The sequence below is a fragment of the Erinaceus europaeus genome, chromosome 4 (genome assembly GCF_950295315.1).
Source record: "Erinaceus europaeus chromosome 4, mEriEur2.1, whole genome shotgun sequence".
In the NCBI taxonomy this organism is placed as follows: domain Eukaryota; kingdom Metazoa; phylum Chordata; class Mammalia; order Eulipotyphla; family Erinaceidae; genus Erinaceus; species Erinaceus europaeus.
Window position 1 is genome coordinate 105,643,735 of NC_080165.1, and position 15,017 is coordinate 105,658,751.

The 15,017-nt window shown below is 39.2% G+C and overlaps 1 protein-coding gene across 6 annotated transcripts in view; it reads left to right on the forward strand.

The window, feature by feature from the left end:
- The window catches only part of WNK1 (WNK lysine deficient protein kinase 1), a 160,542-nt gene that overhangs the window by 104,022 nt on the left and 41,503 nt on the right, over positions 1–15,017 (forward strand). For 4 of the 6 annotated variants that reach the window (XM_060190326.1, XM_060190328.1, XM_060190329.1 and 1 more), the window contains 2 exons: positions 12,665–12,814; positions 14,117–14,575. In XM_060190326.1, coding sequence (XP_060046309.1) covers positions 12,665–12,814; positions 14,117–14,575 — 609 coding nt within the window. The remainder of the gene's footprint in view (positions 1–12,664; positions 12,815–14,116; positions 14,576–15,017) is intronic. The other 2 variants (XM_060190330.1, XM_060190332.1) reach the window with 1 other exon arrangement.

A 15,017-nucleotide genomic window follows, 5' to 3' on the forward strand; every position in this document is an offset into this window, starting at 1 on the left:
GCTTTCCCTAGTGGACCAGAGCTCTGGAGGTTTTAGGATCCAGGACATATTGGTGAGGTCATCTGCCCAGAGAAGTTGGATGAAGTCATGGTAGCATCTGTAACTAACTTGGTGTCTGGAAGGTGGTATGACCTAAGTTAGGACAAAATGGTTAGTGAACAGAAATCAAAAAGTAGAACTAGAGCAGATGAGAATAGGGATATTAAGGTAGAAGAAAGCTAGAAAGTCCATCTTAGGCATGTTCCTGGGGCCACATAACTATGGTAGTTTTGCTTGAGTTTAATAGCTAGCCTGAAGTTGGATGAGAATGGTGTCTGAGAGAATGGTGTCATAGAAAGGGATAGAAATTTAGATTAGGGTAGAGAGTAGTTCCCATTCTTGAAAAAATATGTATATATGTGGCTAAAATAACTATTTACCTCCATCCATCTGACCCAGGGCATATATATATATATAATCACCAGAGCCTGTGTAACCTCTAAGTCCCTGAGGAACATTGCAGGCTGCACTCATTTCAGGACCAGTCTTTCTCAAATGGCAGGGCATGATACCCCAGCTTCCCTTTGGAGACTGGGGCTATCCCTACCGTTGTTGCTTTATGGAAAGGATAAGGTCCTGAGAGGCCCCACAAGATGCCATTCTAATGTAAGTGACCAGTGGTGGTGGAGAGGAGGATCTCTTAGAGGTTTAGGGCCATCATGTTTGTGGGAATCCAAGGATTCCCTAACTAGGCCCCCAGATGATGAGGTGAAGTAAAATTGACCAAAAGGGCCATTTTTAAATGGGCCAGTCTCTTGCCCTTATCTAGCTTTTGTAGTCCTCTCTTTATCTGATGATCTTAGATTTCCTCTCAGTTGTTTAAATATTGAATATCATTTGTTGAGCCTTGCCAGAATTAGGTTTTGGGGATCTATCTTCTTTGAGCTTTTCTGCTTGGTTGCCCAGCTAGTTTGGTCTAAGTCCAATCAATTAGAGAATTTATGATGCCTTCTTTAGGCACTTCAACCATTATTGAGCACTTTGACTTTGAGTTATATAATTGACTGTACCCAGTACCCTAAACCCCAGCCTGTATCTGCTATTTGTTATATAGTTAAAGGATTTGCCATCTAATGTAGATATAGGTGGTCCCATGTGTTAGGAAATGTCTCACCAGATTAGAAAAGTTTTGAGGTTGACTTCTCAGGCTCAGAATCTGGTTACAGTCCACAATAGGAATTCGGTAGCAGCATAACGTGGGATGGCAGCACCAGTAGCAGTTTGGTTGAAGGCGACAGAGGTGGTAAGGAATCATAGAGGAGAAATATCAAGAAGTATGGGCATAGTCCTAGGACTAGGAGAAATGAGGATCTTAAAGAGAATGAAAGGACTTTCTTATGGTTATGAAAATCCAGTATACTACTATGTTAATAGAATTCACTATGCTTTGAACCCTTGTAGTGGTATCTGAACCTCTTTGTGTTTTAGATAATTACAGGGCCAAATGGTCTTGCTGTCTGGCCTAAAGTTGTAGTTGATTTAGATGTTTATAGAGCTATATTTGCAGATACATTTCTACAGCTCCTTGAACAATTTAATCCCATTATCAGAGTCTGAACATCTTGCAAATCTAAGATAATAAATGTTTAGGCTAAAGTAAATATTTCTGCTTAGGGCTGTGGTCTAGGCAGTTAGGGAACATATTAAGTCTATCCCCCCTTCCCCCAACAAGTCATATTAATAGTGATAAGACTAAATAGTGATAGGGTTAAAATTTCACATCTTTCCTGCCACTGAGAGTTTGTGCCCTTCCCCCTCACCCCCAGGTAACCACTATAGTTTTCAGATTTTAATATGGGTTGTGTTGTATCTTGTTTTGTTTTTTTATTTTTGCTTTATTTTATTTATTTTCCCTTCTGTTGCCCTTGTTTTTAATTGTTGTTGCAGTTATTAATGTCATCGTTGTTAGATAGGATAGAGAGAAATGGAGAGATGAGGGGAAGACAGAGAAGGGGAGAGAAAGATAGACACCTGCAGATCTGCTTCACTGCCTGTGAAGTGACTCCCCCTGCAGGTGGGGAGCTGGTGGCTCCAACCAGGATCCTTAAGCTGGTCCTTGTGCTTCACGCCATGTGCGCTTAACCCACTGCGCCTGACTCCCTCTGGCTGTTTAAGTATGTGTTCAGTTCTCTAAATTCCATATATGAATGAAACCATCCTGTGGCTTTCCTTTACCTCTCTGCCTACTTCGCTAAGCATAGTGTTTGAGAATTCCATCCATTTTATTCCAAAGGATGTAAAATCATCTTTTTTATTGCTGAGTAGTACTCCACTGAGTTTATGTCCCATAACTTTTTTATCCAGTCATCTGTCAAGAGACTTTTTGGTTGCTTCCGAATTTTTGCTATTGTAGATAATGCAGCCATGAACATGGGGGTACATATATCTCAAATTAGTGATACTATCTCTTGGATAAATGCATAGGAGTGGAATTGCTAGATTGTAAGGTATTTCCATCTGTATTTGCTTAAGGATTCTCCATACTGTTCTCCATAGTGGTTGTACCAGTTTGCACTCCCACCAGCAGTATAATAGAGTTCCTTTCTCTCCACATGGTAAGGATTGTGTTTTGAAGATAGCACATTCCCGATTTTTTAAATAAAACTTTTTAAAATTTACTATTATCTTTATTTATTGGATAGAGACAGACAGAAATCAAGAGGGAGGGGGTGGTAGAGAGGGAGAGAGACACCTGCAGGCCTGCTTCACCACTTGTAAAGCTTTCCCTCTGCAGGTGGGGGCCGTGAGCTTGAACCCGGGTCCTTGCACGTTGTAATTCACGCACTCAACCAGGTGCGCCACCACCCGGTCCCTAAATAAAACTTTATTATTATCTTTTTGGAGATTAAACAGGCAAATTTTATTATCAAATGTAACAATTCTACAAAAACTCAGTAGCATGGTATTAAGTGTTGCTGCCTAGACTAAAGTCTTTAGAGCTTTAGACAGACAGCATCTCAAGATACATCAAGTACAAACAACTCTTTATCTGATCGTAAGTAACATCACACAGTTTTCATACAAAAATGGTTTATTTTCCCAGACTGCCATTGAAGGGCTAGCCATTTGGTGGTCAGATATAGTAGAAGGTATGTTTGGTTCTCAGTTCAAGGTTAATTGAAGTCATGCAATGTAAATAAAAATAGCAGCCACATAATTCTGCATGGCTTTGCATCCAAGCACAGGACAATGAGTAACTTAAATATGTACACTTAGTTATTCAAATTCTATTTTTTTTCTTTCTTTTTTTTTTTTGGAGTTACAAGAGGCAACAGCAGTACTAGTTAGCTAGTGTCTAATATTGCACTTTTGTAGCATAAAGACAGCCAAACAGTGCTAAACACAGATAGCATCAGTACCTGCATTAACTATACATCAGTATTTTGTCTCTCATTCTAGCATGCTGACTACATCACTAGTGTTTTAAAAGTTTTCATTATACAAGACAGCTAAGACATTAGAGAAAAAGGTTTAAGGCTATCTTAATATATACAAGGTTCATTTTAGTTAGTTTATTGCTTTCTAGAATACACTGTTCATTCACACCTCATTTTTGTGATATTAAAAAAAAAAACTATGAAATCTCTCATTAAAAGTCCACACCATCAGTAATGGGGAAAGTACAATGTAAAATAATACAAACGAAACCACAATATTGTTACAGTTCAAACTAGAAATCACTAAGTATCTGTAGCTTTCTAAAACTTTATTCTTAATGCAAATGATTTGCTTCAGTTGTGATCATAGTCATTTTTGATACTAGTTTAAAATTTGTGTTTTCTCAAGTCCTTGGTCCCTGTATACAGGGAGGAAAACTTCACAAGAGGTGAAGCACTGTTGCAGATGGTCTCTTTCTTCCTCTCCCTCTGTGTCTCCCCCTTCCCTCTTGATTTCTGTCTCTATTCTAAATAATAAATAGTTTAAAAAAAATCAATGTTTTTTTTTCCTACAAGGATTTACTTGGTGACCATATTTCTAATAACAGCTAGAGGTGTCAGTTATGTTCAGTAGTCACATTTTTCTCAACCTTTACAAATTACATTTCTGTTAACTAGACCAACTAAAGTAGAATGCTAATTAATAGTTACATAAAATTGGCTAAGAACAGAAGCACTATCATAGATACCAGTGTTAACCACACAAAGTTGTAGTCTCCTTGGCTCTTGTCTTCTCAGATGGAATGATATCAGGCAAACATAAACTGTTATAAGCAGCAGAGATTTATTGCCCAAGAAAAGGTACAGATTTATTGCTAATAGAGCAATAAATGGAGCAGACTGTTAGCAAATGGAGGCAGCCCCTCCTGCGTGTGGTCTTAAGGACTTTTTCAGGATTCCTTCTCTTACCAAATGCATAAGGTTTATGAGATATTACTGGAGCTAGCCTGTTGATTGTAGCAGTCATCAAATTTTCCACTCACAAAATCCCTGCTCGGTCTGTCTATTTGCCTGCTCTAATATATTTATTTTTTTTACTTACATCGACCAACACCAACAAGCTGAGCAAATTTAAGAGGGTTCTCTGATGATCCTATTCTAAAGGAATTTGTTATATGCCTTAAATATTGTGGCATATACATGAATACTTATTGCCATAGACAGCAGAGTTCTGTTTGGTGATTAGTTTGTCTTAGTTTATGAATCGCTCCTGAATAAAGAAATACAGCTTCCCTGCCCAGCCGTTGTCTCCGCATCTCTGTTACCCGCCCGTGAAGCTATCCCGGCCAGCTGGAGCCGCCGAATTTTTAACAACACCATATGGTGAAGAAAAGCATCAAGTTCAATGATAGGACTAAAATTTCACATCTTTCTATGAAAAAAGTATCAGATGCAGAACACAATTCTGAAAATGTCAGGTTAAGAGAATTTGGTAGTCAGAGGTAGGGACATAGCAGAATGGTCAAGCAAAAGACTTCCAGGGCCAAATGATGCACCTGGTTGAGTGCACACTTTACCATGTTCAAGCTCCTGGTTCCCACCTGCCAGGAGGAAATCTTCATAAGTTGTGAAGCCGTATTGCAGTTAGCTGTCTCTGTTTCCCTCTCTTTCTCTTCTCCTTCCCTTTCTCAATTTCTCCCTGTCCTGTCAAGTTTAATAAACTAATATATATAAAGACGTTTAGGATCTCAGGTTCAGTCCCTTATAACACCACAAGCCAGAACCAAGCAGTACTGTGGCTAAATAAATAAAATTACCTATTTGACTATACTGAGGGCAGATCGGGCTACCTCATTATTAGAAACAAAATTTTATGTTTCTGACATGGCATCTTTTAGATAATTTCATTTTATAATTTTAGTATATACACTTTAAATGCAGCACATTTAAGTTAAATAGAATCATCATCAATTCCTCAATGTATAAGAAATGTACATACTCTAGAATACTTAAGCTTTCCAGGTCCACAATCCCAGTAAATGGATAGAACTAAAATTTTAAGGCAGTATTCAAGATTTTCACAATGGTATTCTACAATGACTTTTGACTCTTTAAAAGCATATAAGGAGCTGCATTAATTTTAGCTACTAGAGTTTCAAAGAGATAAAGAAAAGTTGTTCTATACTAGATGTGTAATTTGTCTAGTTGTAGATGTGTTTGAGTTGTCAAATCCCAAGCCTGCCTTAGATAACCTCAGCTCTCCTTTTATCAGAGTAAAGAAGTTGCCCTGAGTTAGCTTCCACCAACTTCTATTATTATTATTTTTTACTTATTTATTCATAAGAGAGATAGGAGAGAAAGAACCAGACATCACTCTGGTACATGTGCTGCTGGAGATTGAACCCAGGACCTTATGCTTAAGAGTCCAGTGTTTTTTTTGTTTGTTTTGTTTTTTATTTAAATTTTTTTATTTAAGAAAGGGTTAATTAACAAAACCATAGGGTAGGAGGGGTACAACTCTACACAATTCCCACCACCCAATCTCCATATCCCACCCCCTACCGTGATAGCTTTCCCATTCTCCATCTCTCTGGGAGCAGGGACCCAGGGTCATTGAGGGTTGCAGAAGGTAGAAGGTCTGGCTTCTGTAATTGCTTCCCCGCTGAACATGGGCGTTGACTGGTCGGTCCATGCTCCCAGTCTGCCTCTCTTTGCCTAGTAGGGTGTATCTCTGGGGAAGCTGAGCTCCAGGACACATTGGTGGGGTCTTCAATCCAGGGAAGCCTGGCCAGCATTCCTGGTGGCATCTGGAACCTGGTGATTGAAAAGAGAGTTAACATACAAAGCCAAACAAATTGTTGAGCAATCATGGACCCAAAGCTTGGAATAGTGGAGAGGAAGTGTTAGGGAGGTACTCACTACAAACTCTAGTGTACTTCTGCTTTCAGGTATATATTTTGCAGTAGTTTATGGATACGTGTGAACATAAGCTCTCTCTCACAGAAACTGGTGTATATCTAGGTTTTGGGACTTTGTTAGAAAGTGAACCACCTGAGATGAAATTAGAGTGTACTATAAAAGGAAAGGTCTCACCCGAGTAATGAAGCTGAAGGGTTGTCATTCCACACGTGAAGTCTCTGGACACAGTCTGAGGTGAAGCATGTTGAGGTGGCAATCGTTGCGTTGGTTAGGTTGTGGTCGGTGGATGCAATATTATTTGATATGGATTGGGAGGGGCATACGGGAAAGTGGGCCCTATCCAAGGGTTCCAGGACTGGGGGATGTAGGGGCTCTATAGTGGAGATGTGAGGTTCCTGCTGTCTTAGGGTTCAAAAAGACAATGGATAGTTAATGTTATCATGACATTATTTGGTAATTGGGTTAACTTTGAAAAGTCCTTTTGTTATGGTTTGCTGTACAGTATCCAGTATCTTGTATATAGCTGTGCTATTGGATGCTTCTAATCTACTTGGTCTAGGCGTTTGAGAGAGTCCGCATATCAAATACACAGCCTATATATTAAAAAGATTCAGTTTGTGTTTTGAAAAACTTTGAGATATACAATTGATTTTCCCCCTCTCATATTAATTAACTAGTGATTTATATGTCTACATTTTGCTAGGAGTGTACATAAACACCATTCCCACCACCAAAAGACTGTGACCCATCCCTCGCACCCACTCCCACCTACCACTGGCCCAGGAAGCTGCATGTCTACCCCTCACCACAGGGCTTTTACTTTGGTAAAAGTACTTACAATTTGGTCAGGTCCTGCTTTTAGTTTCCCTTTCAGATCTTCTTACTCAACTTCTGTTGATGAGTGGGATCATCCCATACTCATCTTTATCTTTCTGACTTAGCTCACTTAACATAATTCCTTCTAGCTCTTTCCAAGATGGGTCAGAGAAGGTGGGTTCATTGTTCTTGATAGCTGCATAGTATTCCATTGTGTATATATACCATAGCTTTCTCAGCCACTCATCTGTTGTTGGGCACCTGGGTTGCTTCCAGGTTTTAGCTATTATGAATTGTGCTGCTATGAACATAGGAGTACACACCTCTTTTTGGTTGGGTGTTAGGAAGTCCTTGGGGTATAACCCCAGGAGAGGAATTACTGGATCATATGGAAGGTCCATGTCTAGCCTTCTGAGAGTTTTCCAGGAGTCCAGTGTTTTATCCACTGCACCACCTCCTGGATCTCTCCAAAGTATTTCATTTTTAGTTGTAAATAAGATTGTTTTCTTGATTTCTTTCTTTTCTTAATACTTGTACATTACAAAAATGCAGCACATCTTTAACTGTTGTTTGTCCAAGAAGTTCTTTTTCTGATCCTAAGTCTGAATAATAGCCTAGCTGAGTAGAATACTTATGGTTAGAGTTCTTTTTTGTTTCATCATTTTGAATATATTCTTCCAGTCCCTGTGGCAAAATTAAGTTTACAAATTGCCTGGTAGTCTCTCTTACTTCGTGTTGACTTATTTACAGTGATTTGCTTTTTCTCTTGGAACTTTAGAATTCTGGTAGAGTGAACATTCATTATTTATCTTTACTGTTTATCATTACTGTGTCTTACTGTGCTTCTCTTTGGACTTATTTTGTTTGGACTCTGTTGAAATTCCTGGATTTAAGGTCTAGGTATTTCCTTTCATTTGGGGGCTACTATTGGCAGGTGGGGGTGGGTGGTAGGTGGAGGCTACTTCTTGACTATTATTCAAATAAAAAATTTTGGCTGGGTGGTGGCACACCTGCTTGAGTGCACATGTTACAGTGCACAGGAACCCAGATTCAAACCCCCCAGCCCCCACCTATAGGTGGAAAGCTTCTCTCTCCCTATCTCCCCTGTCCTTCTCAGTTTTTCCCTGTCTCTAACAAATAAATAAGTTCTGCCCTTTCTTCTAGAATCCCTATAATGTGAACTTTGTTCCTCTTTATTTTTATTTTTATTAGTGATTTAATAATGATTAACAAGATTGCAAGATAACAGCAGTATAATTCCATACAGTTTCCATCACCAGAGTTCTTTGTGCCCCCTTCCCTCCATTGAAAGCTTCCCTACTCTTTTTTTTTTTTTTCTTTTTTTGCCTCTGGGGTTATTGCTGGGGCTCAGTGCCTGCACTGCAAATCCACTGCTCCTGGAGGCTGTTTTTTTCCCCCTTTTGTTGCCCTAGTTGTTATATCGTTGTTGTGGTTAGTTATTATTATTATTGATGTCATTGTTGGGTAAGACAGAAAAATTGAGAGAGATGGGGAAGACAGAGGGGGAGAGAAAGATAGACACCTGCAGACCTGCGTCACCACTAGTGAAGCACTTCCCCACTTCACCTACAGGTGGGGAGCCGGGGGCTGGAACCAGGATCCTTAACCCCCTGTGCTACCACCTGATCCCCAAAGCTTCCCTATTCTTCATCCTTCTCGGGAGTATGGACCAAAGATCTTTATGGAGTGCAGAGGTTGAAGGTATGGCTTCTGAAATTGCTTCTCTACTAGACATGGATATTGACAGGTTGATCTACACCCCCAGCCCATTTCTGTCTTTCTCTAGTCAGGTAGGGCTCTGGGGAGGTGAGGTTCCGGGACACATCGATGAGATTCGTCTGCCCAAGGAAATCAGGATAGAATCATAGTAGCATCTGTAGCTTGGTGGTTGAAAGGCTGTAAGATATAATGCAAGACAAAACGTTTAATAAGCATTGGTGTATTGCACCAAAGTAAAAGACTGAGGTGTGGGGGGGGGCAGGGTGGGACTTTAGGTCCTAGAACATGATAGCAGAGGGCCTAGTGGGGGTTTTATGTTACACGTATGTACAAACTATTATATATACTGTCAACTGTAAAACATTAATCTCCCAATAAAGAAGTAAAAAAAATGTTTAATAAGCAGGAACCAGAAAGTAGGAACAGAGCAAGAAAAAATAGGGATCTTGGAGTGGAAAGAAACTAGGAAATCTGTTTTAGGTATGATCCAAGGGGCCTATGACTTTAGTAATTTTTGTCTGAGCCTGATAGCTAACATGTGAGTGAACTAAAAGTATTATCTGAGAAGATGGTGACAGAGTTGAGAATAAGGCTAGAAAGCTGTAGTAGGGCACAACATAGTAGCTCCAAACATGAGGAATGTATATAAATGCCATTAACTTTTTTAAATAATAATTATTATTACATTAAATGACTTTTTTATGGGACAGAGAGAAATTTAGAGAGAGGGAGAGAAGACAGACACCTGCAGACTTGCTTCAGCGTTTGGGAGGTGACCCCCCCCCCCCCCACGGGCAGGGAGCTGGTGGCTTGAACTCGGATCCTTGCACAGGTTCTTGCACTTTGCACTATATGTGCTTAACCCAGTGTGCCCCCACCAGACCCCCTAAATGCCATTAACTCTTTATCCCATCAGTCTGACCCAGGATCTATATATATTGATATTTTGCACAGGAGCCTATGTAACTTCTTTGTCCCTATTAGTCTGAGCTCACAGTCCGTGGTCACAGCTGGGAACATTCTAGGCTACATTCATTTCAGGACCAGTCTTCCTCGAGTAGCAGAGTAGGCTGACCCAACCAGCCTCCCTTCAGAGAGTTAGGCAGTCCCTACCATTGCTACTTTATAGTGAGGTCAAGTTCCTGAAGAGGTCCACAAGAGGGCTTATGTTGATGTTGATGTTCAGTGATCAATCGTGGTAGAGAGAGGGATCTATCAGAAGTCTAGGATTCCCTGACTAGAGCTCCAGATGATAGGGTCGTCTGGTATTGACCAAAAATGCCATCATTAAAGTGAGCCAGTTTCTTGCCCTTATCCAGCTTTTATAGTCCTTTATCTAACTAAGGTGCTTAGTTAGACTTCAAGTTTTTAAACCATTGACTGTCATTTGTTGTATCCAGACCAATATTGGGTTGGTGGGATCTAGCCTCAAATTGAGGGAATAGACCTAGGATTTAAGTGAAATCTAAGTTAACCTGAAGTTTTATTGCATTTTACTTGTTTGATGATTACAATAGAGGTTGTTATAGGGACAATAGTTGTCCTTTAGTTAGTGTGTGTGTGTACACTTTTGCCAGTATATCTCTTGGCCACTATATACAGTATGTCTTTTAACACTGTTGCTGTCAGGACAGATTAGGGGATATCTGTTACTTTCTTTTGTGTAGTTAATTGAGTAGACTTTGTTTTTCATAACATCATTACATGACTCTCTCTTGTTGTTTCCATTCTTTTTTTTTTTTTTCCTGGTCTCTCTGAATTATCTTCAGGCATGTTGATTTGACCTCAGCTTCTACTGTTCTGCTAGGAGCCCCTCAGTTTCTTCTTTTTAGTTAGTTCAGTGGCAGTATTCTTTTTCTTTCCTCCCTCCCCCCCTTTTTTTTTTCCTTTTTTTTTTTTTTTTTTAATACTAGAGCACTGCATAGCTCTGGCCTATGATGGTGTGAGGGTTGGAACCTGGGACTTCGAATCCATAGGCATGGAAGTCTTTGTATAACCATTATGCTATTTGCATCCACCCCAGCCTCTGTATTCTTTAGTTCTATTACATCTGTTGATCTTCATACTTTTTCTAACTTAGCTGAGTTTCTCTTCCATTGACCTCCGTGTTTTGGTAAGCATCACTAAATTGTTGCTCCAAATACCATGTCAATTAGCTTATATCCCTCTGTTGTGTCTGTTATATTTGTGTTGGCCTGTTGATACATGTATGGTCCTCTTAGGTCTGATACTAAATGAGAGCTTCAGGTGGTGGCCTGGGTATCATTATGGAAATAGAACTGTGCAGCTAGTGTAGCAGAGCCCTGGGAAGGTAAGGAGTTGGCAGTTGTGTCTAACAGTGACTGTAACCTTGAATACCTAGCAGTGAGTTTGAGTAGGCCTTGACTTGACAAGAGGTTCACTGTTCCGAGTGCTCCAGGGCTTTAGTAGGGTTTGAGTGTGGACATGGGTGCCTGGCCTCTGTGGGACTGGGCAATAATTTAGAGGTCCATATAGAGTGATTGTTCATTGTTCCCTTTGTGCCAAGTTTGAGTGAGCCATAGGGGAAAATAGGTGTTCATAGTGACACATGACCAGCAAGAGTTATGGCACCAAGGTCAGGAGGTCCCAGCCTGAAGTTCTTTGTGAGTGTGGCAACAGTGGGGCTTGCCTGACAATGATGAGTGATTTGAGGAAAGAAGTGCCCTGTGGTCCCTGTGCTCAGATTTCAAGTGGACCTGAACCAGGTTAGTGTCCATAGTCATAAGTGCCCAGCAGTGGCCACGGCACCAAAGTCAGATGGATCTGGGTGGCAACTTAGGGTCCCTGTTCAATTGGATTGTCAGAAAATTTACAGCATATTTTTGCATGGAAAAACAGAAAATGCTTGCTTACTGAATACCTCATGACATGACTTAAAGGGAAAGTGTTATGTCACAGTCTTAAAAACTAGAACATTCAAATAAACATAAAGATATGGTTGTGTTAAGATGCATTATCAACATAATGAAATAAACATGAGTAATGCCACTATTATATTTCTGTTAATATTTTAATTGGTATTAATAAGAATACAGTAAGGGATAAATGTGAAATCAAAAATATTATAGACTATGTACTCATGTGCATAATAAAAAAGTAAACAAAAAAATAAATAATCCTGAGGATGTGATACATACAGCATGATCACTGTGGTTTCCAGTATTTTATTACATATTCTAAAGTTGCCAAGAGAGTATATCTTAAGTTCTTATCACAGAAACAAAAAAATACTAGCAACTGTGTGGTGACAATGTTAACTAGACTTTTTGGAACAATCATTTTACAATGTATATATCTATGATTAGTTTTATATTTGAAGCCAATGATTTTATGTTTTAATTGTATCTCGATTAAAATATATACATACACACACACATATATATGGCTGTTTGTTCACTACTAGGATATTTGTGCCTATAATAAATGAAATAAAATTAGTATATTAAAATTTAATTTTTATTTTAGTATAGTTACTAGAGTGTCTTGAGAATCCGCTATAAAGTTCAGATTTTGATAGAACAGGTGGTGGTTCTGCATTTATTTGTCTGCGTGGTTAATTGCTAAATTTAGTTTGGGGTGTGGCCATGGGAGATGGTATTAGACCCTCAGACATGGGGTCCTGAGGTCATTCCCCAGCAATGCATGTGCCAGGGTGCTGCCCTGGTTCTCTCTCTGGTTTTAATAAAGATTTAAAAGAAAAAGAAACAAGCTATTAATCATTTGAAATGAAACTGAATATATTTTATTACCAGCTACAGGGAATACAGCAAGCAGCCCCTCCTCAACAGACAGTACAGTATTCACTTCCACAGACATCAACCTCCAGTGAGGCTACTACGGTACAGCCAGTCAGTCAACCTCAAGTTCCACAGGTCTTGCCTCAAGTGTCAGCTGGTAAACAGGTAAACTCTTAATTTACAAAAGGATATATCCTTGTTACTTGTCCTTTCGTGTGGATAGACTTCTCCTTTCTATTGCTGTGGTAAAATACTGCATTTAGTTCATTTCATGGCAAAATGAAGTGAACCTTGCTGCATTTGCATATAAGCATTACTTAATCTAAATGGGTACACACTGACATGTTTAGCTTTTAGATGTGTAAGTTTAAACAGTTTGACAGATATTAAAACTGATAGGCTAAATAAGGGTACCTTGGTAACTGAACCTGAGATATTTTCTATAATTGTGGCAGTTTTATCTAATATTTTGGCTTTACAGTACTGATCCATTTTCATATAAATGTTTGTATTGTTATTTTTATTTCTTTATTGGGGAATTAATGTTTTACATTTGACAGTAAATACAATAGTTTGTACATGCATAACATTTCCCAGTTTTCCATATAATAATACAACCCCCACTAGGTTCTCTGACATCCTTTTTGGACCTGTATTTACCAGTGTCACAAATGTGAAAATGTGTCAGGTGATAGAAACAGATGGTTGCATCCTAGAATCAGTGAAATGTGATCATCACACCTACCTTTATTAGGTCTGTCTTAGTACAAGTGAATTCTAATTCCATTGGGAAAGAAATTTAATTTTTTTAAAAAAATTATTTTAATGAGAGGAAGATAAAAAGAGAGACCAGAGCTCAGCTCTGGCTTATGGTGGCACTGGGGATTGAATCTGGGGCCTTAGATCCTCAGACAGGAATATCTTTTGCACAACCATTGTGCTATCTACCTAGCACTGCTTGAATATTTTTAAAGATTCATTTGTTTATTGATAAAAGAAAGGAGAGAAACATCATCCAAAATTAAGGGTAACTCTGTTCTGACAAAAATGTGAACTTCATAACTGGATTTTCAATACCTTCTAATGTGAATCATTTGAAGTTTAATAACTACTGAAATAGCAGCATAGATTTAGTGACAGCACACATGTCATTGGAATTATGTTGTGTAGAATACTTCATCAAGCTGTTAAGAACCTTACTTTTGGGACGGCCTTATTATTATTACGTTGTTAAATAATGAAACATTTGCAGAATTTTCTGTAATGAAAGAATTGAAACAATGGCCAGTCTGTCAGCCTCTTTATTACCTGTTATCTTTTTCCTTTCCTTATGTGGCATATTAACTTAAACTAATGTATGCAGGATATTTGTTTAATTTTCCTTCTTTGTGGCTAACATAAATCTTGCTTTTGGCATTCTTGCTTTTTTGTTTTTTAAGTTGGTTTTGTTTCTCTTTACCTTCCCAGCTTCCTGTTTCCCAGCCAATACCAACTATCCAAGGCGAACCTCAGATCCCAGTTGCAACACAACCCTCAGTTGTTCCAGTCCACTCTGGTGCTCACTTCCTCCCTCTGGGGCAGCCACTCCCTACTTCCTTACTCCCTCAGTACTCTGTCTCTCAGATTCCCATATCAACTCCTCATGTGTCTGCAGCTCAGACAGGTTTCTCATCCCTGCCCATCACAATGGCAGCTGGCATTAGTCAGCCTCTGCTCACCTTGGCTTCGTCTGCTACAGCAGCTGCAATCCCAGGGGGATCAACTGTGGTTCCTAGTCAGCTTCCCACCCTTCTGCAGCCTGTGACTCAGCTACCAAGTCAGGTTCACCCACAGCTCCTGCAGCCAGCAGTTCAGTCCATGGGAATACCAGCTAACCTTGGACATGCTGCTGAGGTTCCACTTCCCTCTGGAGATGTTCTATATCAGGTATTGTGTTGACTGACTCAAAGGAGGGCACCAGAGGGTTTAACACATGTTGGGGAGAGAGTGGTTCTCTCACTATTCCGTAAACTCATTCAGTATATATATATATATATATATATATATATATATATATTTGGCTACTGTTCATATACTATAGCCAATATAGTATCAATAAAAAAATTTCAGATAGCAAAACTGATGGAAACATTATTAAGTCTGGCATGTTCGGAAATGACTGAAATGAAACCTTGAAAAAATGGCCGCCAGGAGCGGTGGATTTGTAATGCCTCCATCAAGCCCAGCAATAACCCAAGAAGCAAAAAAAAAAAAAAAAGTTTTTGCTTCCTCTGGTTTAAAACTGGCTAGAAGATAAGTGTATTCCTCCTATTTAAATAATCTCTTAGAAGAGGGGAAACAGCAATTTAAATTATAATTGCACATTCCT